Below are 25,649 nucleotides of genomic sequence, written 5' to 3'. Positions count from 1 at the left end.
AAAGAGATTACAGTGGAAAATGTTTGCTAAACAAGTACTAAAGTTACAGTTAAAAAATAGTATTGTTATTTACTGAGTGGGCTATTRAAAGAAAATCCTCACCAGGGCAAAATAAGCCAAGGATATAATAATTAGAACATTTTAAGTTACTAAATAGAGAAAGGAAATATATTTCTATATCCTTTAAAGAACAGGTACTGTATGAGGAAAAACTACATGCACTAGCCTTACTGTACTTCAGTAGCCTGAGCWACTTTCTTCCTTATTAGGTTGCTGACTCACCGAGGGGCAGGAGCAGAGTTTGGTCATTTACTTTAAAATGTCAGTGAGAATAAGACCTAACAGAAATTTGATAACTTGCACTGTGATTGAGACCCATTTGGTGATGGGCTCCAAATCTTAATACCTCTAGTTTAATAACTGTGAGAACTGAATAGATCTTTGTAAATCAATGATTCCACCAGGATTTGTAGAGCAGGATGTTTTACCTGCCAAGTGGTTTCTCTTCATTGCCTGGAAGAGAAAATTTAGCTTTCCTGTCTCATTATACTTTCTATTGTTTTCTCAAATTTAAATGGTGTAGTACAAATAAGAAATCACTCTCTCTGCAGCTCTGGAAGAAGATATCTCAGTAAAAAGCTGGTTAAGCACTTAGCAAAAATCCTATATTCAAATACCAGTAACATCTATTCCATTGGTTTAACTATGGAAAGAAATGAGTATTTCTGGATCAGTCTTAACCCTCACAGAAATGCAGGAGACTTTGTCTTCATGACTAAGGAATAGATGATATTCAGCAACAGTCACATTTCTGGTAACACGTAGTCTGGGCAAGTGATTTTTTACACTTAAAGCAGATTTTAAATTGAAACAATGGAGCTCATTTCAAAATAGTTAAGCTATTTTGAGTTTAGCTGACTTTGAGTTTAGCTAAGCTAAAGATGATATAGCAACATCTTCAAGTTCTAATTTAGTGTCTGCCACGCTTGCTACTTTATATATATATGTAATATGTAATATTACTTAATGTGCAATACTCAGGTTATTTGCAGCTTAATTTTAATGAACAATGTAGCATACCTTTATTTGCTTTGATATCTTAGAGATGTAAATGTAAAATTAGGAAAACAACTCCATCTTGTTCCATAGTCTAGCTGAAGATGCTGACCCAAGAAGATACACGATTTCAGATCATTTCACTGTACAAAGCAACTGTAAAAATCAAATATTTTACTTAAAAAAGAACACTGCATATTTTAAACCTATGGGAACTAAAATCTTCTTGTTTAGCATCAAATGACATTAGATTAAATAACCTAAAACAGCATCCTTTGTTATTTAAATGACATGGTCCAGGGCAGTGTCCGTGAAGATTGGAAGGCTGGAGAATTTTCTCCATGTCTGTCTTGGGAACTACATAGTCTATTAATGGATCTGCCTAATGATTCAAAGATTTATTTACAATTAATGTGTTTTGCAGCTATACCATTCAGCTACTAGTGACTTCAGAAAGTCAATTTACACAYCAGTTATTCACTACCAGGCTCGCTTGGCTGGATCTAGTCCAAACCTAACAAGAGAGTCGAATTTCAATATTTAAACCAGATCATAAACTTTCTCAAATTTGCTTGCTCAAAGTGGCAAAGCTTCTAGTTTCCATATTAACTAGCAGACATCCTTTAAAGGAGACAACTGCGGATTATTTATAGTACTAGAAACTTTCTCTACATCTCTTGATGCAAAGTGGCCAGCATTAAGGGTTGTAGGCTCTATTTCCCCACATAAATAAGGGAATGAGTCCCATGGCCATGAGAAAACCCTGCATTCTGGTGTATTTGAGTACTCCACAGACATTAATGAACTCTCAAAGCCCAGGTATCTATGTCCAAAGCAATAGTAAATCAATATTATGTAGAAAGAGATGCTAAGAGACACAAGAAAGCAAGAGTCGCAGATAGGATTAATATTTAAGTGTTTGTTCACTTCTGTATTTTGTTTTCTCCCACTTACCAAAACTCATTTTCAAAGTCAGATGGCCAGGCTCCTTCAGGATCCCATGAGCAGGCATTTTTCAGTAGCCTTAAGCATGTAAGCAACAGTGTTCACGCACGGCTTGGAGTTCTTCAAATTGTTGGAGAAGGCTACCCATATTTCATTCAATCCACTGATATACAACAGTGACCAGTGAATAGAGCATAAAGCTCTGTCCCAGAGGACAAACAAAATGTTTCCCAAGTTTTCCATAAGATTTTGTGAGATGGAAACATCCTTCTTCCTTCTCCCATCAGCGAAAGCAGGTTAACCTCATCAGTTAAAGAAACACAAGGCTAGGCACAGAGAGGAACTGGGGCAGTGTAAATGGCTTTCTGTGCCCCAAAGGCCAACTTTGTTTTCACTTAAAATGCTTCTGAAATCTATCATCTAAATAGTCTTGCGTTTCTGATCTACGGAAATCCGCACCCAGATGTGATAGTCTTCCTGACACAATTCCCAGAACACGACACGCTCAGTCACTCAGCACCCCAGCCTGTCTGCTCTGATGGGAATACCAAGTACTTAAACACAGGTATTTTTGTTACTGAAGAGAGCCTGTGTGCCCGAAAACACCCGGGAACAATTACGGTGAAGAAGATGCCATTACAGAGGTACTTTCTGAAGGAAATAGTATGTTAGAGGTCTGAAGCACTCATCTGAGCAAAGGCCTTGCCCCTGGGGGGAAGGGACGTGCGAGCTGTTTGCAAGGTCTTCCAAATGTCTCCTCCGACCTAGGAGTCGGGCTTTGATCTGCGCGGGATGACAGTAAGCCAAACTGTCTCTCATTCAAATGAATCTGCCAGACAGTTGGGAGACATTCCACAAAGGGTCACCAGCGAGGGCTGCAGAGGAGGGCGACTCCAGCCCGTGCTCTTTTATAACATCTCCTCACTGCCTCATCTGTCTGCTGAACAGGCCTGCTGTGATTTCCCCCCACATTCAGACTCAATTTGTATGCAAATCCTCCCTCATTTGTTCTTGCTCCCTTCAGAAAGGACAAATTTAGTATAATAACTGTAATTGCTTTAATAACATGAAAAAAACGACACCTTTATGGGACCAACAATCAAAGACTGAAATTGTAACACAGCATGACAGGTGTGGAGGCATGCCACCATTACCGATTTTCCCATTTCAGTATTTCTTTCATCATCTTGAAAAGTGCTTATCTCAATAAGTCAGGCATGGCCAGTTTGTGGCTCTTGAACCCCATGCAGATCACAGCAATTTATGCACAGCTCCCATGCTAAAAGCTCGTCACCAGTTAGCTGGGGGGATCTGCAGGACAGCGGCTGTGGGGTGATCCAAGTCCCTCCTTAGAGGAAGAAATGGGTTGGTACAGCCTGGCAAGGTAGAATGACTACCAGTATCTCCTCAGACTGGCTTCTCTCCTCAGCTCTTCTGTCCATATATCTTATGCTCTATAGGTTATCAACACAGAGAGAACACTATCCCTGCTATAGGTCATAGAGCCCATTCTCAATGGTGGCCTCTTTTCCCAATCACAGTTARCTAACCTTTCACATCCTTTCTGCTCATCCAGCCTATGTCTGTTCTTGGTGTCCATCTCTATGGAGAAGGAAAATTAATGGTCAAGTCATCTTTCACGCACATCCACCTTTCCCTTCCTCAGTCCTAAAATAGCCAATATTTTTTCTCTCTTTATTCCAAGATTAGCCAATGAGAAACCATCTGTCAATTGGACCTGGGGATGCCTGATCTTGACTTTTAGTTRTAGTCTTACCCTTTAACTAAGATGGTTACATTTTTCAGTCGCTATTTGCATCACATTCTGCAGGTTTAATCATAAAACTGAACCCTGGAGCTAGTCCTACTGCAACAGCTCCCACTTTAGTAAAAGACAAACCCTTCAAAGATCAGCTATAGCATGAATCAGAGTTGTCTGCTGTCTTGAAGTAGATAGTATGATCCAAACCAAAACATGCCATTAACATATAAACGAGGAACGATGGTGAGAAATGTCTCTTCAGGCACACTCAGGAGGAGACAGGCCACAACACTGCGTCTCATCTGCAGACAACTGCAAACAGACAGATGCCTTTGAGGGCCAGGAGAGCTCTCCTGTCCCTCTGGCTTAAATGGTCTCCCCTAGACCCCTGCTGCTACACCTGCCTTGAGAGCCTCTCCGAGGGCACGCTTGCCTGCTGCAGGAGGGAACTGTGTACACAGCTGTGAACATGGAGGCCTTTTTTAAGCATTACATGCGAGCAGGAATTAAAGGATCAGGAACCGGAAACATGGACTAGTAGTGGGCTTAACCACCTCCTTCAGGCCTTAATCAGGTTAGACGTGAAGTGGTTCCCACAGATGATCTGCTTGAGAACATGCAAATCGTCACTATCCAGATATTACAAAATGCCAAACTTAAAAGAGGAAATAGTTTGTCTTCTGTTTAATTTGGCCCAAACCTAAAGGCAAAACTGCATGTTGAATCTCTCACAAGCGACCAGAACAACAAGATTCAGCTTCCCAAAGCCGTTTTATGGAAGATTTCTCCTCACTGTTGAAAAGGGAAGAAACAAATGAGATTTCTCCTCCACCATCATTACATGCATTTCTTTAATGTCTAAGTTACCATCRACTTATTAAAACACCACACGGCGTTTGACCTTGCTATTAAAATTATTTGGAGATTAAAAGCAAGCACAAAAAAGCATTAGAAGGAAGGCATGGCACTTATACAGTACATTAGAGTGGGCTATATAGTACTGAGAGCTCTCAATGGAGACAGGACTGAACCAAATCTCAGGTTTACACACAGGGACAAGAAACAAAACAATAAAAGCTCAATTTGTGATCTCAGAGCCAGGACTACCAGGAATGCCCCTGGTTCTGCTAAAGCCTTCAATGTTTGAATGTTAGGTGCTCTTAATACCACGGTGAGCGGGAAATAAAGTGCTCTTTCAACTGAAAGTGAACACAGTTTGTTATGTAAATGAAACGAGAACCCCAGGAACAAAATCTCAGCAACATACGGCTATCTTTGGTAAACATTTGTTTGTAATATCTTTTAAAAATAGTACTGTCAACTTAAGTGATTGACGATTTCACCTCATTTATCACTGACAACTAGAATTATTTTTTCAGCTGTGGATCATGTTAATTGTGGAAGCTAATAGATAGGAATGTGAGGTAAATGGTCTCAATACCTTTAATATATGTGATGACTTTACCAGACTTGCAGTACTGTATTTACTGTAACCAAAAGGTCATGCTCTGTATTTTAAAGGTAAACAGTGAACTTTTCCACATCAGTCACACTTCTGCAAGTTATATACAAAAATATATTTAGAAAAGGCACTTAGGATCCTCTCTCTTTTTAATTAATCTTAGTTTCATATGCTTCAGAAAAGGCTCTCAAATTGAGACACACATAAAACAGAGAAGATCAGAACTATGGGGCTAGCAAACCAGGCATTTTAGTAAGGGTGAATTAAGGCTGTTATAATTTGCGTTACTGACAAGAAGCGCTCTTTTCTGCAGAAAGGTAAATATTGAGGAAATTGTAAGATTCCATTGTTCATTTCAGTATTAAATAGAAGAGCAATTTCATAGACACTGTGGTTTATACACTGTTAGTTACCCTTAAGTAGTGAAATTCCATTCACATCTTAAATCTGTCTTACAAAGACACTGTACATGTGACCTGTATAATAAAACACTTCTGATACAGTTTCGTTAATAAACATTTTTTGCAAGTATCAAAAATATGTCAGCAGAAACGGGAACTTTGAAGGATATATAACTTGGAATTAAGGAAAAGGAATAATTTGAGGGCCTAATCTCTGAGAATATCCAATTAAGAATGCTGGCATCTGCAGTCTGCTATGATAGGTATATGACACTTTTGGTTTTGATGCAAGATATATATTAGTGGAAAATGGCTATGTGCTTTCAACCAAGTGTGATGAGGTAACACTGGAAAGGAAATGCTGTTTTTGCATGTGCTAATAGGATGTGGAATGGATTAATTCCTATAAAAGAATTATAAGAAATTTTTAGAGAACCAACCTTAACACACAGCAGGAATTGTTGCTCTAAAGGGGTTGTGTCAAAGTTGACAGGCCCAAAATGTAACCTACCACAAAATTAAACTTTTTATGAAATGCCCTTTTGATCCTGAAAAATCTATCAAGCTTCCAAATCCAAAGCTGTCACATTGTTAAAATACCAGATACTTTCCTGTGGACATTAAACTTAGGCTTGGTTTTACAACATGTACATGCAAGTCATGATTTTGTTCTCTCCTCCATGTTATCTTTGGGGTATATGCAAGATATCCATAACACTAGATCTTTCATTTGGGACTTTCATGACGTAGAATTTCAGTTAGCAGCAATTTATAACAAAGTGATAACATGAGACCTCTATATTGCAAAGGTAAATGTCTTCTTAGGAGAAGGACAGTTGCTCTTATTCATGAAAGTTGCCAAACAACAAAAGGATTTATTTTTATCTTGTTTGGCTTAATACATGCAAATACTTTCCAAGGCATGTTTAAATGCAATAAGTTATAGTTATGTGGCATATTAAAAAGTAACAGCATTTCACTTCTTTTCCCTGTCACTTTGACTTTGAAACAAAGAGAACTGTGGCTGCCAGTTTTTTTTTTTTTTTTTTTTTTTTTTTTTTTTTTTTAGTTTAAACTCTAGTAGGGAATATTGATAAAATTAATTGTGAATTGCTTTCCTTATACTACACACAATCATAATAAAAAGCTACAATTCATGTCTATTTTATTCTCATTGGGACAGGTTCAAAAATACATACAGAATTTTCATAGGAGAGGTCATGTTTCTGTATCTGGAAATTAACTATGCAACTAACTCATTACAAATATGCTTCTTATCAAAAGGAAGCTTTCTTTTCAATCATTTTCTCCATTCCCATAGTAGTAATATTGTGAGGCATGTATTACATGTCACCTTTCCTCTTCACACCTGAAATGCTTACTTTTCTTTTCCTATTTATCCTAAATGACCACAGGCCCTTTTGCTAAGGACTCTTACTGGTTTTACTGCAAACCTGCCAATCAGCTGATTACAATTGTCCCTTTGGTTTTCACATTATTGCCACAGACAGCGGACAGACTATTAGCACCAAAATTCACATTTATAAAACTCCCTTCTCAGTGATATAAAATTGATCTCAGTTTTAGTGATATAAAAATGAAGGCATATGTAAAACTGATCGTGAGTGGGAGCGCTCAGCATGCTTGACACACAAACGCTCATCCTATAAAGCAAAACCATATCCTAAGTAGTTAGGATTAAGCACAAACTTGTCATAAATAAGTAATTACTTTAGACCTGATCCTCACGCCAACCAACTTAATGAAGCTACTCAGCTCAGCCTTGGTAGCTGAGGATTGAAGAGAAATGTTCATCACCTAACATAACTCAGCAGCCCTGCTTGATTTCAGGGGGCCTTTTGACTCCAGAGACTGAAAAGGTAGAGTTTTTGCTTTCACATAGGACTCTCTCATCCCCGTGCTAATCTAGGCCCTGGATGACTAACCCCCACAGCTGACACAAACAGATGTTTTTACTTGTTTGAACTGTTAGGTCAAAGGGCTAATGAACTAATGACAATTCTTTAAAGATCTATCAAATGAGGCACGATTAGTAGATTTTTCAATCCTTATTTATATGAGAGAAAAGAATGAAGAAAATATTCTGCACTTACAAAGCAATTTCCATCCCAGTCTTGGTTAATTGGCAGATTTAGAAATAACAAAATAGTAATAATTAAAAAAAGCACACATACCTCAAGAGCTGAATCAGGAACCTCCAGTCTGGCCGAGTAGTGCTGCACTTCCATCAGCTGTGTTATAACTTGCATTATGAATATCTTTTCTACTCAAATACTGTGTGATAGAATAACCGTACGATTATGCTGTCTCAGCAAGTTTTTAATTTTTTCCCCATAGTATTCTTCTTTGCTCAACTTTTTTTTGTGTTTTCCTTGGTATATGTCCTCTACCGTGTCAATGTACTTAAAAATATGTTCTAGTCATATAAACATGTCCCTCAATTTAACATTTGGGATAACTGCATAAGGATTATTCCAAGTTGTGTTCCAGCAGTAAATCCACAATGTATTTCAGAAATATTTCCAGAGCAGCAACACCTTACTACAGTAATAAATCAAGCAATTTTTTGGAGGTTTATGTGTACTTACATAAAATTCAGCATTTACTATATAGTAATCATTTGTTTTCACCTAGAAGTAAATAACTTACTTTGAAGATTCCATACCAAGGTAATATACAATGCTCCCAAACCAGTTAATACTGAAGAAATCCAAACTTAAACAAAGTAAACAAAGTTAACAAAGTTGAGTTGCTACTCAACTCTACACAGTGTTTATTTTAATTTTGTTTTTGATAGTGGAAATCGTGTATAAATCACAAACAGTACAAGTTTCTCATGTCTGGCAGTTGTCCCCATGAATGGGTCAACTAGTGGGTACAGACACTGTATTTTTAGTATAAAGTCAAGATAATACGGCAGTTAACTAATACTCTCAACTACAGTAAAGATACAAACTTTTGTAATATAAATTAATTGCCATTACAAAAAGGCAACTGTATTAACTAATACGGTACAAAAATCTGCAACTTCTATAAATATAATGAAATGCAAGAAGTTAAATGAAATAATACATCACAGATTTCTGTAAAGCGCATGGGAATAGGCAAGCAAAGATACACATGGAACATTATACAGCAAGAAGGAATATCAAAACCCACTAAGATTTAACTTTTCGTTTCTCCATACAAATGCTAGAAGTACAAGTACAGGACACAACATGGAAGCGGTGAAGTTACCAGTAGGGAAGTGGGAGACAAAGAAGTCTTACTGACAAGTTGTAAAGCATCAGGCAGCAGACAGAAGCTTGTCAAAACCAGCTGTTGTTGGATACTGATTGATAATGTTTTCACTCTGAAACACTGCAGACAGCCACAGGTCTGAGAAGAAGCCCAATGTGGGCACATACACATACACACACATACGCACACAAAGTAATTCAACAGATGTCTGAAGAACATTAAAGCACAGTATCTTTTTTAAAAAGACAATGTTCACTCCTTAATGAACTTGCAAGGAAAGTCGAGCCTAGTGCCCGAGTTTATTTCACCTAAATGATGAACACATGTGAAAAGAAAGAGAAAAAAAAAAAAAAAGCAAATGAGATTGTTCATCTGAATAAAAACTGCACGGTGCTCACATATTCTACCATAACCATAGTATTCAAGAACACTTTAGACAAGGAAGTGTGACAGGAGTTGCTGTGAACATTTTTAATCCCTCCAGAAAAAGGTGAAGGTGTTTAGACATTAAAAAGTACACATCCACTTAAATCCATCCACAACACAAAACCACAAGAGAACTACATTCAAAGTAAAGTTAAGTGTTGGTCTTAGCCATAATCAGTTATGAGGTATTGTTTCAACCTGTGGTAAGGAATGATCACTGTATTAGTAAGAATAAGCAATTTTAAATCATTCATTATGAAACAATCACTGCTCCTGTGCAGCTGGCATTTTCCTAAAGAAAAAGCATTAAACATCAAAATGTCCTTGTCTAACTACATGGGCATATGCCAAAGCCATGCCTCTCTRACCAGCTGGGCCTTTTAGATGGTAGCCACGTAGCACCTTCCAACAGTGCATAGTTGGAAAATCATAACCAAAATATGAATCAAAAAGCTTAAAATCTTTAGGCTAGCCTCACTGATGACACAAGTATGAACAGTTCCAAGAGTTCAGTTCAGTTGGGATTATTTTCACTTGTGACTTTGGTCCCTCACTTACATATCAGAAAGCAGGGGAAAAAAGCAAAAACATCTAAACTCTCACCTTCTAACTCATGTTAAACGAAAAAGCTATAAAAGATCTGAATCCCTCTTTTTGCCTCCCGAAACTGCCTGCCTTTCCTGGGAAATACTTTGCCCACTCCTCACTGTTTCTTACTTGTCACTGTCCCTAATAAGGCCAAAAATCTGGGGACAGTGGGGAAATTTGGGGACTCTGTGTGCACTCACATTCAAGTGGGAATGTAAACCCAAGTATCAGATAAAATTCCTCTTTAAACTGAGGAAAGGGAGTCTTCTTAAGTCACACAAAAGAAACTCAGGGGTAGCTGGATGATTTCTAAATTGTACTGAAAAAACTGGAACCAACACAGCACTCCTCAGCCTGTATTTTAAAATGAATGATTCCAGTTCTTGGGTATTTCCAAGAGGACTGAGGAGACTGACCTGGCAGGAAAGTGAAGAAAAACAAAACAAGAAGAGATGTCCTTCAGGCTTAGGAGCAAAGCTTTCTGGCTAGCCTATTACAAAGTTAAACAAGGAGCTTACCAGTTTTCCCAGCTTTGTTCTGATAATAGGAAGTGAGCTGAAACAAAAATTATCAGGTCATGCATTTGCACTGATATAGCTCTGAAGAAACAAGCCAAGAAATCCATGGAAATTAAAAAGTAAACAAAAGGCTATAAAAACATTTTGTTTAAAAAATAATTACAAATAATAAAGAAACGGCTTTTATAAGCCTTTATAAGTTGATCCTTGCTATTTTATTTTGCTCTCAGATAAACTAGTGAGAAACTACAATGTATTTTAAACTCAAAGAATAAATGTTCAGAGTGGAAAGSTACGTTGCTTAAAGACCTGAAAAATGATTTACAAGTTTAAACAAGAGAAGCAGAATCTATGAAGGACCATTGGCACATCACCCAGCTTGCATTTGCAGACACTCATGCACACGAGGAGCTGAATGCACAAGGCACAACATTCAAGGCATGCACCAGTCCACAGACCGGTCTGCACATACCCTGTTGTGACTAAGCTGTGAACCACTGACCTGGCACATTTTTTTTTAACAGAACAAACTGGTTTATATGGTTTTAAAAACCAACAGAAGGCAGCCAAAAAACTGCAAATCTACAATGGGGAAAACTTGGAAAGAGGAGATATGCCCTGTGCTACTGGAACCAAATGGGATTTTTCCAAAGGTGTTACAAATATTGTATCCATGAATACTATTTAGTCTTCTAAGTAACATTCAGCCCAGAGGAAGTTTTAGAGAAAAAGTTATAAACCTTTGAAAAGAGAAGCTTATAATACAAACACTGGCAGGCCCTTAATTGTGGTATAGATACCTTGGCACTGTTTCGATTAACAGTAGTCTCTAGGAGAAAATGATACAGGAGGCAATCCTTATTTAAAATCAGTCACACTTCAAACCAGCAACAAAGCATGCCTCCACAGCTGATTTATGAGACGTTTGCTTTGCTTCTCCTCATGAAAAAACAGCTTCAGGGAAAGTTATTACTTTACCCCACTTCTGTATATTTTCTACAATGTTGTTACTTGCATCATCTGTTTTTGTCACCTATTCTTAACAAACACTGTTACCTGAACATACATTTGTGCCCTAATTTCCTCTTCAGGAAAATTCCACCAAAATGATGTTTTTTGCCTTTGACATGGCTATGCATTAGTTTTTAGAAGAGGAATCAACCAGCATGTCAATTATATTTTCATTCAGCAAAACTCCAGACTAAACTGTGCATTAACAAGAAACTCCTTGCTTTTAAGGTATCATACATCAAGATTCTCAGTGGCTGTGCTTTCTAGACAGACTGTGGGGTCAGTAAACAAGCTAATACAAATCAGTCTTACAAATCCCTAAGACATCAGTTATTTTTAAAAGCCAATATAGCAATTAGAATTCCTCCTTTACAGACTACGTTATTTTTTGTGCGTGCAAAATTTCCTATCAAGGATGATGACAACTCAAGAAAGCAACATGCAGTGTGTAGAACTAGTGGTAAACAAAGAGGAACTCCCTATTTCAGTAGTGTAGACAATTTTACTGGAAATAATCTTGTACCTGATTCACAGAGCGTTTAATTTAACAAAAGGGTATTCTGCACTGTGTATGAGCAATGTATCATAGCACAGTCTTGATACCACACCATAATTAAGCTGTGAGCAGAATGAACAGGTACAGTGATGACGGAGAACCACTCTTCTCTCTTGCATTTCACATTCTTGAAGGTTCGAAGTCTCTCTCTTCTAATAAGTTTATTAGAAGGGAGAAGCTGTCTTTTACTGCTTCCATATCGTCCAGGGAGCAGGGCTTAAGAATCCAGCGCTTTCCACGTGCAAGTGGTTCAAGTTCAAAATATTTTTTGATCTATTAAGAAAAGAAAAAAGACAAATCTATTAATAACATAATGACAACATACTTAAAAACAAAACAAAACAAAAAAATCACCTGAAACCAACATGAAAAAAAGATCAAGGATACTCATTTTTAGAATCTTCTCATAGCTGTTCTTATAATATAGGTTATATGTTGTGACCTGAAAGTGTTTTCTTTTGGGGTGAGTGACCTGCTTGGAAGCTACCATTCTACCAATACATTTAACAGCATGGGAGGTCTGGGGAAGAATTATGCACACTTAAGGCAGAGCAACGCACATGAAGCAAGTGTTCAGGAGGAGGAAAAAAAAAAAAGGCAAAATGGAAAAAATAGAAGTAAGAAATTTTAGGGTAGGTTTGTACTTGAACATTAAAGCTATATGTGTCTTTGGTAAATATTCAAGATAGATTAGTTTCACAATAACTTTTCTAACAACAACAACTCTCAGAAATKTACAAATCTTAAACATTCCATTCACTATAGCAAGGGGTTTCTTGATGACTTTCAGAGCACTGGAAAAGTAAAAATTCTTCCAAAATCAGTTACATTTTTTTTAATTACACAGAGAAAACTGGAATACCACTTTGATTATATGTGAGATATAATGCATTTCTATGATATTCTTCATTCAAAATCCAGTATATTCCAGGAGCTTAAACTACTTTCTAACAATAGGAAATAAAGGCTATAAAGAAGGAAACCCTTTAACTTAAGATAATTCTATTTCTTTATTATGCAGTAACCACAGCAAGGAGGCAGAAGAATAAGATGCTGCCTTACAGAGTTATAAGGATATTATAAACCTTGACAAAACATCCTGAGGAAGATGCAGTTTCTTGGAAAGACCAATCATCACTGACACTAATTACATTAAGTATCAAGTCAGAAACACAGAGCCACCAAAAGAATGCAAAATAAAAGATTGTAACTTGGTATCATAATTCAATCAGATTTCTTATCACATTTCATATTAGCAAGCATAGTGTCAAATCTGATTTTGGATCCTATTAATGATTCTTAGAAAAAGACGTCTGTTTGCAGGCTATTTTGATCAATAGATTACATTAAGCTATTTTCCATAAACTTTTAGTCTTTGATAGTATTTGATCCGATAGCCTACTCATATCTGACTTGTCCAAATGCACATTTAGTTTTCACATTGAAATTATACCCATCAATACTTGCTATTGTCAACAAAGCAAGAGAACTGCTTGGTCCTAACTTAGTTTGCACATTCTTGTTCGTGCTATATTCCCTGCCAAAATATTCTTAATTTTCTCCTGTCACTGACTGAGCCACAAATATGCACAACAAGAGGAACAGTTACTTGTATTGTGGTAGCAGCAGAGGCCCGGGGCAGGCAACCGTGCAAGACTGTGAGCTGCAAACAGAACAAGGCTTCAAAAGCCCCAGCAAATTACAAAATCTCAGAGTGTTTTATTGAACTAAAAGTTCAATCTAATAGTAAAAGATTGTGTTAACTCACATAAATCAGAAATGAATTGTGACCAAAAGGTAGGAAGGTTTTCTTCTATTGCCTATGAAGAACGGACAGAGCTTCTAGTAACAGAATAAGTGGAAAAAGAAAGTTTGCTTTTGAGCTGGAAACTACTGCTTCCCTCTGCCAAGAGGCAGATGAAACCTTTTAAAAATCTACTTCTAACATGGCAGAAGTGTCTCAAAAATGACCTGCAAACATGCAGACACTTGAAACTTGGTCCCCCTTAGAAAAATTCCAGAAAAAAAAGAACTGTGGAAATAAAGAGGTCCGACAGCTACCAGGATTTTAGCATTAACGTAGCTCTCCCTCAGCATCGCTGTCACCGCTTCACAGTAGCGACTGATATATCAGCACAGTTACACGCGACCGAAATGTAGGCACTAATCCCCACAACGGGGATAACACGATGTCTTCCGCAGCTGAATTAACACTCGGTTCCAGGCAGCCCCTTTAACGCGTTAAATCAGCGGCGCCGGGAGCCCAGGAGCGGAGACGGGCGCGCTCTGGGCTGCGGCGGCCTCCCTGCCCGCTCCAAGGCGCACCGCAAGCAGGCCCCGCTGGTGTTAAGCTGACAAATATGGCCGAGTAATCGGAGATTTTTCGGCCCTGTATCCAGGAGGATGCGTCCACCACACCCCCCCTACTGGAAGCCTATTGCCAGTAACCCACCCCGGCCTCCAGAGAGAAGGCTGCGTCCTAGGAAGGAGTGATGAGGAAAAGGTCATTACGTTTTAACGAGGCTGTTTAGGTTTAAAGGCATTAAGCGTCTAGAAGCACACACATAATGTGGGAAATGGGGGCAGCGAGCGCAGCAGCGCCGAGTCTTGTGCCTTGGTGAGCACCGGCGGCATTGCTTAGCAAGGCAGCCTCTTGCCAAGAAAAACATAGGGACTTTAAGCCTTATTTCAGTGCCTGAAGACTCCAAGGATAACTGTTATTTCAGCAGTAAATACAGCATCCATTTATCAATCCATTTACCAATTTTGCAGAGAAAATCTTGATTTATTTTTACTTTTTTTAAAAAATGTGATGGCATTGTTTTTCACACCTGGTCATCAGGTCAGAGTCTCTGCAATAAGAAGCCCTCAACAAACACAAAAATTAAAAGTGATCATTAAGTGGTAGCTTCTTGATATGAGAAGTTTTGATGATTGCATCATAGCACAATGGTTGGATCCACGTAAGTAACAGCTATTTTAGGGCTACCTACAGAGAAAAGAACTTGCTAGATGACTTGTCCCTAACTCAAACATAGGAAAATAACAGCAATCAGCTCATCAGTATTAATTAAATAAAGTAGCACAGAAGTGATCTTTCACAGCCCAAGGGACACTTGGTGGAATTTTACTGTATTTCTTCATTTAACTTCACACTATACTGAAGTTTACCAAGTACCTGAGTTTTACCCACCAAAAATGTTTTGAAACTTGCAGAAAGAAGTTTGCACACACRCATATTTTCTCCTACAACTTCCTACAATGTCCTTCTGCCCTTCAAAACAGAAATCATTCAGTTCTAAAGCCAAACATAAAAGGGAACCCGCTGCTACGCGCGCGAGAGAAACAATCGCATGGCCGGGCACAGTTGGACCCGTGACACCGTTTGCAGAGTTGACTTTCCCAWGGGAGCTCTTGCTCCTCACACACCTTCCTCCCCTTTCCCCCGTGGCTGCTTTCCACATTACTCACATTGCTCCTCACTGCAGTTCCTGAGGARGATGCACACTAAGCAATCACCAAAACACCCAGAGGAAGCCGAAATTCTGCTGAAATGTTGCAGTTCTTGCAAAATCAACCCTCAACAGTAACTATTCTACAGCTTCCTTAGCTGTGCCTGTACAAAAGAGGTTGGCTACAAGAGGTGCTCACTGTCTTCCTCTGTGGTGGAGCTGGTGAAAAGCTGTCTGCCTGTTCATAGATGCCAAAGCAAAACATGACAACTCAGACACACTTCACATCACTGATGCAGTACATATACATTTACATGGGAGCTCTGCACTGATGCAGTAGATATACATTTAAGTGGTAGCTTTGCATCATCATGTATGTTGCATCATGCTGCAAAGTTTTTAAAATATAAACTTGGAGGAAAATACAACCAATTAAAACCACATTATTTTAAGATGTGTTTACTACTATTTTACCAGTCCTCAYTGTACGTCTTGAGTCCACATGGAGGACTTGTTTTATAGAGAAGTTGACATCGTATTTTTGCCACGTTTTTAAGTCAATAAAATCCAACAAAACACGTTTGCAATTATTCCCACTCTTCCCACACTCCACCTTCTAAGTCCTATTCTACTGGCACAATACATGAAGCATATGGCTATCAAATGTTGCTTAATCTATGTGCTAGAAAAGACACAATAAAAGGATAGATGCCCAGAACCTCAGCTGGTGTAAATTAGCATAGCAGCATGGAAATGATGTTACTAAATGGATCTACGTAAACCGAGTAACCAGTGGTGCTGAAAGCTTTTGCATGTTCTGTTAGAGAACCTCATCTATCCAGTTCACAACACACAYGAATACAAGACACGAAGGAAAATGTAGCATCTCTCACACAGGATTCAAGGGTCATTTCTGCTTTTTACTCAAAATCAATGAAACCTGTTTGAAAGTATTACTTTCTACCAGCATTCAAAACATCAAAACCAAATTTCATCAACACTTTAAAAAAAAAAAAAAAAAAAAGCAATCCACTCTAATCTGTTATAAAGAAATGTATGATGCAGATAGTACCATACAATAGTACACTTTATTCAGAGAACTTAGTGGTTGAAAAAAAAATGCTGCTATATTGAACAGTTTTACTGGGAACACTGAAATAATAATATTTTAAAAAGGCAATAATATGATACTACATGTACATGATACCTCTTCAGAAGCAGCATAATCATGTCATTCCTAAGGCAGTGTTCCCACTGGTCTGGATTTTTCAAAGACTTTTACAGGAATAAGCAAAGATCCTACAAGATTGGTGTAGATGAAGTAAACTAAAATTTCCTAATTTGCTGAGCCTCTAACCTCAACCACTAAGGAATAATACACTCATTTACGCCAAATCTGAATGGAGAAGAATTGCAGTAAGAAAGGGAGATTTGAGTTCTCCATATGAACAGAATAAAAAACCTGCCTTTTGGAGCAACTGTTTAGAAAACTTAAGAGAAAGATGATTTTATATATATATATATATGTGTATATACACACTCTGGCTGTAACAAGGATAGAAGCATGCTCATATCCAGAATAGTTGGAGAAAACAAAAACAATAAAGTCCATTGTGTAACATTGTTTTGAAAAGGGAAACTATATAAAGTGAGAAACTTAAAGGAAATTAACAGTGCAGCCAAAAAGGTAAAATGCTTGCAGGTGGCCCAAGGGAAGAAAAAAAAACCAACAACAACAACAACAAAAAAACACATACAGAAACATAATTAGAGACTCAGAGTATATTTATATTACTATAGAAGACTTTAAAAGAAACAAAACCAGAAATCTTTTGGCTGTTACAGTAAAGAAAAGCATGGTATTAGAGGTAACAGAAGTCACGCCTAAAGAAGGAAAATAGACAAGAAAAGCAAGGAAATTCTGGCAAATTAAAAAGAAACCACAAACATTGACCTACTAACCATAGAGCGCAACCCATTGCTTAAAACACCACTGATGCTAAAAAGTAAATGAAATCCACTCCAAATCCACTCCTGTTTATGCCACTGTGCTGGAGAGCAAACTGCACAGCCCCAGGACCAGCTACACATACTTTTCAGCTGGTCCAGCTCTGAATACAGTGACTTACAAGTGTGGGTAGGACGAGTAAATAGTAACTTCCTCTTCAACTAGCTCGTCCAAAATTTACAACAAAAGAATTAAAACTTTCCCGTGATAATTGGAATGATGCATTAGAAATTAGTATTACTAATTTGTTCAGCTTTCAATCTGTTTTTGAATTTGCGTTTTACAAAAGATTATCCAAAACAYTTCCAGCTGAGCTTTGTACTTAACTTCATAATAGACGTAGCTGATATTTTTGGTCCACAAAGAGAAATACAATCACAGGTACGCATAATCCACAAAATAATTTACACAGCAGTTTGTRGAACAGATGTACTTTTCCATTCTGGTTATCTTTAGTGGCTATGAGACGGTACCCTTTTCAAACTGTAAGCGATTGCTTCAAGAAATGTAGTTTAAAGAAAATTTGTAACTGTTCTGGATGAGGAAATAGGATGCCTGGCAAATTAGCATAGACATGCTGTTCCAAACAGAGAGTATGCTGCATTGGCACATACAAGTGTGAGACAAGAGAAATGGAGAAAAAGATAGGAGCTGGATGAAAAATACGGAGGGATACTTACGGGAAAATATAAAATATTGTATAATCAACCATTGTGGAGAGAGTGGAAGTCCTTCAAAATGGACAGGCATTTTGTATACAGATAGATACAGACACATTATGACAAGTCTTGGACAAATGAGATGGATGAGAATGAGGACAGAAAAGTGCTGAAGGTACAAAAAATACTACTGAAATAGGACATGAGATGCCGTATTTAAGTTAAAGMAGATATAGGCTTTGGGGAGCTACCAGCAGCTATCAACTCTTCTTGTAAAGTTATGGCCACATGACAGCTTATTAGTTTGTTTGTTACATTCTATTAATTTGTTCAAAATACATAGTAAGAATTGGGTAACTGGTAAAAAGGCTTTTTATAGTCTATAGCCAATCTATACTTGGTCTTCTATGTTTTCTTCACCAAGAATATTCTGTTTATCTTAACAGACATCTGTCCTACTACTGGAAGACRAACACAGGAAAATGGTCAGCAGATCTACATAGAGAAAACCAGACGTCCAGGTTCGGATTCATTCAAGCTGTGGTAGCTGAATAGCCAAGAAAAGTGCTCACAAGCTGCAATCCCAGAGCAAGCAAAACAACATCCACTCTGGAGTGAAAAATGAAATAATGAGGAGAGGGGAGGTATGTTACATGAAGAGTACAATTGAAGGGCAGTAAAACTTTTTTTCCCTTAACATCTTACTTATTTGAAAGAATTAATTAGGAGAGAAGTGGAATTTGGGCCTCAAAGCTTTAGATTCAGTATTAACCTCACATTTCTCTGCATTGGACTGCACATTTTAGGCCTACAAATAATCSTGAAAATCACTGCTCCCACTGCTTGCCCTCCTACTAATTCCAAAGCACTTGGGGACACAAGAGATACTACTTGGCAGTCCTTTTATTTCACCAATTAAATATTATAGAATAAAAAAGTCAAGCAATACTGAATATTAGTTATGGTCAATCTGAGATATCTTGAAGTTATCCAAACWTTACATTTTTTTTTGCATGCTGTATAGTCCAAAAAGGTCATTTTTTTTCTAATTGTAAGGACAACATTAGAGCACTCAACATACTCAAACATGTTTTTAAATTCCTAAATTAACCAATTGAATTTAAAATCAATTTACATTTCAGATTTTTTTTTAAATAGCTACCATGGCACATATCTGTTTAAAAACAATGTGGAGTCTATGCAAAAATAATTTCACAAAGAAACTTTTAAAAGCTTTTATCATACCACTGCTCATCTCCCTGCTATCTTCTCTCATCCTATTTTGGTTCTTTGTTACATCTGCAGTTAAATAAGTTAAGGAATACAAATTGCTAAGAGAAAAACAACACTTGAGACCTTTAATCAGATTTCTATTAGACTTCCAGAGTATTTGTAGCATTTTTTTTAAACATGGACTATAGATATTCATGGTTCAGTTTAGAAAAATATAGTAACAATACACATTTTGACTTTAGCAGTAAAATATGCTMGCTTTATATAGAGATTTTTAGTTTCAGCTAATAAAAAATCTTGTGCCACAGGTACACAAGTGCTGATTTTTACTGAAGAAAGAAAAAAAATGCTTACCTGTGGTGTCAAATGCCAAATTAAACTTTAGAATAACCAGAAGTCCAAAGATAAATCCTTATTATGACACCCCTTCTGCAAATGACACGTTTTTCTCTTCAGATAACAGTTAAGCACTATATTCTGGAGAGGTGTGTATGTGATGATTCATCTGCGTTTGCCCAAACACGTATACGATTCCAGTACTTGAATAAGGAACATCTCGCTACTGTGCCCACGTTTGCAAAGCACCAAGACACTGTATGGACATGCATTCTTGTAGCAACAACTRAGAACTGAATTTCTAAGGGCTCTGTGGTTGGTTCCCTACATCTACGTTGCTAAAACTGTGCCAAGCAGACAGCCAAGATGAACAGAGAAAAGCCATTTATTAACCGAAACTGTGGTTCTTTGTGATGTGATCTCACATATCTAAGATCACACAGCAGTCACGCTATCTTACTTGTTCCATATCAGGTASGGAGCAGAGTATGTAGAAGGCAGGACGGCTTCCACTTCCTTTTAGTTCCTTTGATGATTCTCCAGCTTCCCCAGTGCTAGGGACGACTTCTACACATGAAGGTAAAAAACTAGAATGCCTCTTTTTTCCAAGCTCYAGTGGTATTCCTTCTATTATTATAAGCTGCAGAAGGTAGTTGTTCTACTTYGTCTCAGAAGACACTCAATAATAAGGTGTCATGGGAAGGGAGTAGTAACAAGAGCACTAAATATTCTCTGTTCACCATCTCAAGGAATCTCTTGTAATATATTATTATGACCCATACTTTAAGGAAAAAAAAATAAGAAATGAAAGGCAGGAGGTCAAGAGAGGCATATAAATAAAAATAAGAATCCACTGATACTTCAGCCAGCAAATCAGTACAGAAAACAAAAAACAAAAAAACAAAAAAAACCCAACAACAACAACAAAAAAAACCACAACAAAATCCAGCCCAGCACTTCTCCAAGAAWGTCCATATTCTAGGGCAGTCAGCATCTATGAAACTTTCCTTTAAAGGTATCTCACRAGAATATTGTTATTGATGATGCTTACAGGAGGATCTGTAATATAGCACCTGTTTTTTTTTTATGAAGTGAAGTAAGGTTTGCACTTGTAGGCCTAAACTGTGGAGTGCATTAACAGTGTCACTTAATAGGAAAACYTCCCATATAACACCAGGCATCTGGAAAGTAGAATGCTACATCACGGTGATGCCCCAGTTTTCACAACTATATAAATGAAAAACAAACACAAGTATTTGTCCACTGGTTCCCACAGAAGGGAAAAGGAGTAGCAAAGGCAGGGTTCTGCATGCTGATAAACAGCTGCTTCTCTCTGCCTCTCAATTTGACTCCCAATTCTAMCAGCATATCCTAGCAATACCTTGGATGAACAACTTCCTGTAATGAAAATTCATCAAATATATAGATTACATTATTTTTGAATCATTTAAGATAATATTAATGCCAGTAGACTAAGATAGCTTCTTCTCACAACAGATTTTCCTATTCTCTCCACACCTTGGGCAATAACCTCACTTTTTCAAAACTGTGGTCTAATGAAGGTATAATTGCCTCTCCAAATTTCGGATTCTTACTGCTCAAACTAAGACTCAGTTCTTCACGTCTATCATTACTTACTGAGATTTCAGATTTCTTTAAATTAGAAATCATCATATTATAAACTGGATGACCACTGCCAATCTATAAGGTTATAGTGCATCAGTGCTTTTTGACAGTGCACCCAAAATTTACACATTTTACCACTTCTTAATAACCAACTTTTAAACATTAACACAGCTAAAAAGAACTTAAGTATTTTATACCAAGCCAAGAAAGGTTCTGTATACTGCAGTTAATGAGTTTAAGTCCCAAGCTCACATATAAGAAACAACCAATTATCCTGTCTGAAACACAGGCTTGTAAAACTATCAGTTACTTGTAAAATGGTCTGCTACACACGAGTAAGATGTTGTTTAAATGACTTGTTTGACTAGACGCATTCACCATGAAATTGATTCTTTTAAAGCATTATTTTTAAACTTGATGCAAGTTCACTGCATAAACTGAAAATGGGGAAAAAAAATATGGCATTATAAATGCAGGTTTCAATACGAGTCTAGAGTTTTATGAGGTCGAAGGTTACTTGAATGAGACACTCATCAAGAACAAACAGTCATTTCTAGGGCAGTAATTGAAAGGTTTTATACAATTAAACTGTTCTGCTATTTCCATGCCAAGATGTATGATATAGGATCTAGTTACTACGCTGCAGTCTGTGCAGCTCCAAAGTAGCACAGAGACGGTAAAACGATAGGCCATCTTTCAGGTATAAAGATGAAAAAGAAACCAGAACTGTTACTTTTCTGAAGTATGAAATTAACACTGTTAGTGATATTACACAATACTTCTGAGTTTGATTTAGCATTATAGTCTTGTCCTGCTTCTAAGCAGAGGATGGCACGAAAAGGAGGTAACTAGCAACCGACTACTGAATATTCCTCAGTCACCAGCTCACTTGCTCAGCTTTACTGATCCAGACTTCAAAGAAAGGGAAGAAAAACCTGGCAAGAAGTCATGTTGTTGTATACATAAACACATAGCTAAGAATACATTCTTTAATAACATTTTAGATCTGAATGTTTAGCACGGTTCTATAAATACAGACAGCTACATCAAGCCACGTTTACTAAACAGATCAGAGTTTGCACAGTAATGTTTCCTTTCATATGAAAGTTACTGGAAGACATTACTACTGGTTTATAATAAATGAATATATTAATGGTACATTGCTAATAATTCACAGATGCTGTAATGACTTAAACTAAAAAAGAAAAAAAAAAACACTACTCGATAGTCACCAATGCTTAAAATCTTTGTTATTAAACAAAAACTTCCATTTTTTTCCCTCATAAATGAAATTATATCATTTCAAGACAAATCAACATTTTTTTTAAAAAAATCAGCACAACGTATCAAGTGCTTCATGCAGCATCCTTGGAAGGCTTTTGAAGGTATTATGCCTCCTGTAAAACTTCCCTTTGGAGAAGAATCAAACTGTCAAATTTTAAATAAAGCATTTTCATGTTGCACAACTGCATATTGGACACCAAGTACAGTGCCATCAGGTCCAGTGCTTTACAAGCCCAGCTGCACACAGGTGAATAGAAAGGACAGTATCCTCATCATGCCAGTCAGACCACAGGCAGCGTGGAAGGAACTGGAGAGGGGAAGTAGAGAGGTGTAAAGAGATCAGCCACATGAAAGGGCTTGAGATAACTTACAAGTAATAAAACACGCTGCTTCTGAGGATGTCTGTTCCATCTCAGCAGAAATGGCATTGCATTGAAAAGTAAAAATTTCAACATATCTGCTAGATGTTTGCCACCTGGAAAGCACAAGCCACCAAAGAGCCTGGCTGGTGCTGGCACTGTGCTGGAAAGTGGGACAGTACTCAGAAAGTTGAGGTGAAACGCTGACATTTATCTCAGACAACCCAAAATAGTTCACTTGTTCCTTTGCTAAGAGTTAAGATGCATTAACTACAGTTGTCAGTGAAAATTGGGCATAATTTCAATCAACTGGATTCAGATTAAAGATGAATGCTGGATGAGCAAGTAAAACTGGATCCTATCAAAAATCCAACAGTTGATAGTCTGCCTGCACCTTCAGCTATTCCTGGGGGAAGTGAGGGATCAGTTAGGTTTATTTTATACAAACGACATGCAATAATGTGATTCTAGTGTATGATTTAAATATTTCACTTTTATTAAAGGTTACTATGTTTGAGTTTTATGAATTTTATGAATTTCACCAAAAGTAATAGTTAAAAGACTACTTTTCAGCTTTGACTATACTTTTAAAACAGTATGTAAAGGTAAAAAGCCAATTAAATTATTTGTTTCAGACACACTGCGTTGCTAATTTAGCAAGTAGGCTCACAAGTGACACATAAACTAATCTTTCTTTCTTTGTGCACATTCAGTCATTTACTTTGCACGACACATTTTCTAACCTAAAGGGCAAAGAAGAACAGCTCAATTATTTGCTTTTCATTATTCACAGTGTATGATTGATCTGTTCAGTAGTCTGGTTTTCCTCCTTTACTGGATGACATTTCAAACATGGCAGTAACAGCCAGATAACTCATTTAAAGCATCTATAACACTTGTGTTTGTGCACAAATACCCTGGATGACATAGAGCCTTCTCATTCTCTATGTTCCTATCAGTAACACYGTCAGAAATGACAGTAATCTAATTATCAGTTAATTTGCAGTTGATATAAGAGGACAAGAGAGATACAGGACTGCACTTGATACACCAAGTACAGATGTTTGTCTAGAGGTAGGAAGAACATCTGAATTTGTATTATATAAAAAGGAAACTTTAAAACAGCTGCACACAAAACTTGAGCAAGAGGAGAAATGAGGAGGTGTTCCTTGTTAATGTCATATCCAGTACTGCTTAGTCCCATTAARCACTCCCAATATCCTGATGGGCTATAAAGCAGCAAAAGCACTTGGTCAAGTCATTTTCTTTCCCAAATGGTTTGTCTACCTATCAGCAATCCCAATTAGTGGGGATATGTATGCATCCAGTGTAGCAGAAATCCATTTTAGAGGAAGAATAAAATGTCTATCCTCTTAAAGTTGATATTGGCACATATTTGTGTGTAGTGTATTTTCACCATACTGCAAGCTAGACACAAATTCATTTGTAATCACACACCTGTGCAAACTGAACAATATATACAAGTGAATGATTAATTACATGGAAAATGTGAGGAGAAGGGATAGAAAGCAAAACAGGAATTGTCTGTGGGGTATAATAAAACAATTGTTTGGAAATTAGACAATCCAAGAAGCTTTTAGAGTCCTTCTTATAGGTGTTCTTTGGGAGGCAATACAGTTATTTAATTTAGTCACCCTTTTCCCATTCACACATATTTTAAGGTTATTCCTTCTGCCTGGCAAAAACTGTCCAGATGGAGTACACGGAGTTTGGCCACACACTGCTGTCCTCACAGCAGGCACTCTTCCAAATCCAGACGTGGGGAGAGACGAGGTGCAGTTGCACCTCTCCTAGTCAACGATTTATTTATTTTTATTTTTTGTTAACACTACAGTTATGTAGACCACAGCTGTATGTGAATCTGGAACATTTTGAATCCTTGTTTTCACTTCCAACTGGGGATATTCAGAAACAGAAAAGAGTGAAGAGAAAATTACTAGAGGAACATCAAAAGGAAAGAAAATCTCTTTTCCATACAATTGGCAGCATTAATATATTTTAGGACCATGATTTAGGCCACCTTCCTGCAGAAGGAAGTTTGCGCAAAGAAGTGGAGGTCAAGCCCAGGGTGACATGGTTCGCTGAATGACCAAACAGAGGTTTACATATTTCCTTTATGGCTGCTGGCACTGTTTTGGGCCTAGAAGCCTCTGATGAACAAAGAGAGCTCTGATCCCTTCTGGAACCATTCATATGTGATTAAGATCCAACAATACCGCACTTTGATCCACTTAGCTATAGAAGGAGGGGATGTTTCCTGAAGGAGTCATTTCGGGTGAAAGGGGAGGAGAAGAAAAGGAGGAGGAATTTTCACGATCAGGTCAATCTTACGGAGACATCACTCTTCTCACATCTAATATGCACTGTACTCTCTTGAGAGTTTTGAAGCTTTGGAAAGATGACAGATGACTGAGGGATGAAAAAGAGGAGTGAACTGTGGTTACAGTGTCTCAAGAACAAAGAATAAATTTATCTTCTTGAAGATGGAATAGGATTCATTTTCAAGAGAAGAAAATTCAGTTAGTTGTTGCAAGCCATACTGCAACAAGAAAGGTTATAAAAATGGCGATCATCACAGCAAAGTGTTGGCATCTTTCACAGCTATATTTGGACAGCTTGCATTACCACAGCCACAAATACACAGTTCCTCACTCTGATATAGCTGAAAACAACAGGAGATGTAAG

At 37.4% G+C, this 25,649-nt stretch overlaps 1 protein-coding gene across 1 annotated transcript in view; it reads right to left on the bottom strand.

Annotated features, from left to right (window-relative positions):
- Positions 1–9,399: 9,399 nt before the first annotated feature.
- Positions 9,400–25,649, bottom strand: part of ARL15 (ADP ribosylation factor like GTPase 15) — a 191,905-nt gene continuing 175,655 nt past the window's right edge. Inside the window, exon 6 of the mRNA XM_026037481.1 lies at positions 9,400–12,259. Coding sequence (XP_025893266.1) covers positions 12,107–12,259 — 153 coding nt within the window. The 3' untranslated portion in view covers positions 9,400–12,106. The remainder of the gene's footprint in view (positions 12,260–25,649) is intronic.

This window comes from Nothoprocta perdicaria, unplaced genomic scaffold (assembly GCF_003342845.1).
Source record: "Nothoprocta perdicaria isolate Ctin4 unplaced genomic scaffold, notPer1 scaffold_1, whole genome shotgun sequence".
In the NCBI taxonomy this organism is placed as follows: Eukaryota; Metazoa; Chordata; class Aves; order Tinamiformes; family Tinamidae; genus Nothoprocta; species Nothoprocta perdicaria.
This window is presented reverse-complemented; position numbering and strand designations above follow the sequence as displayed.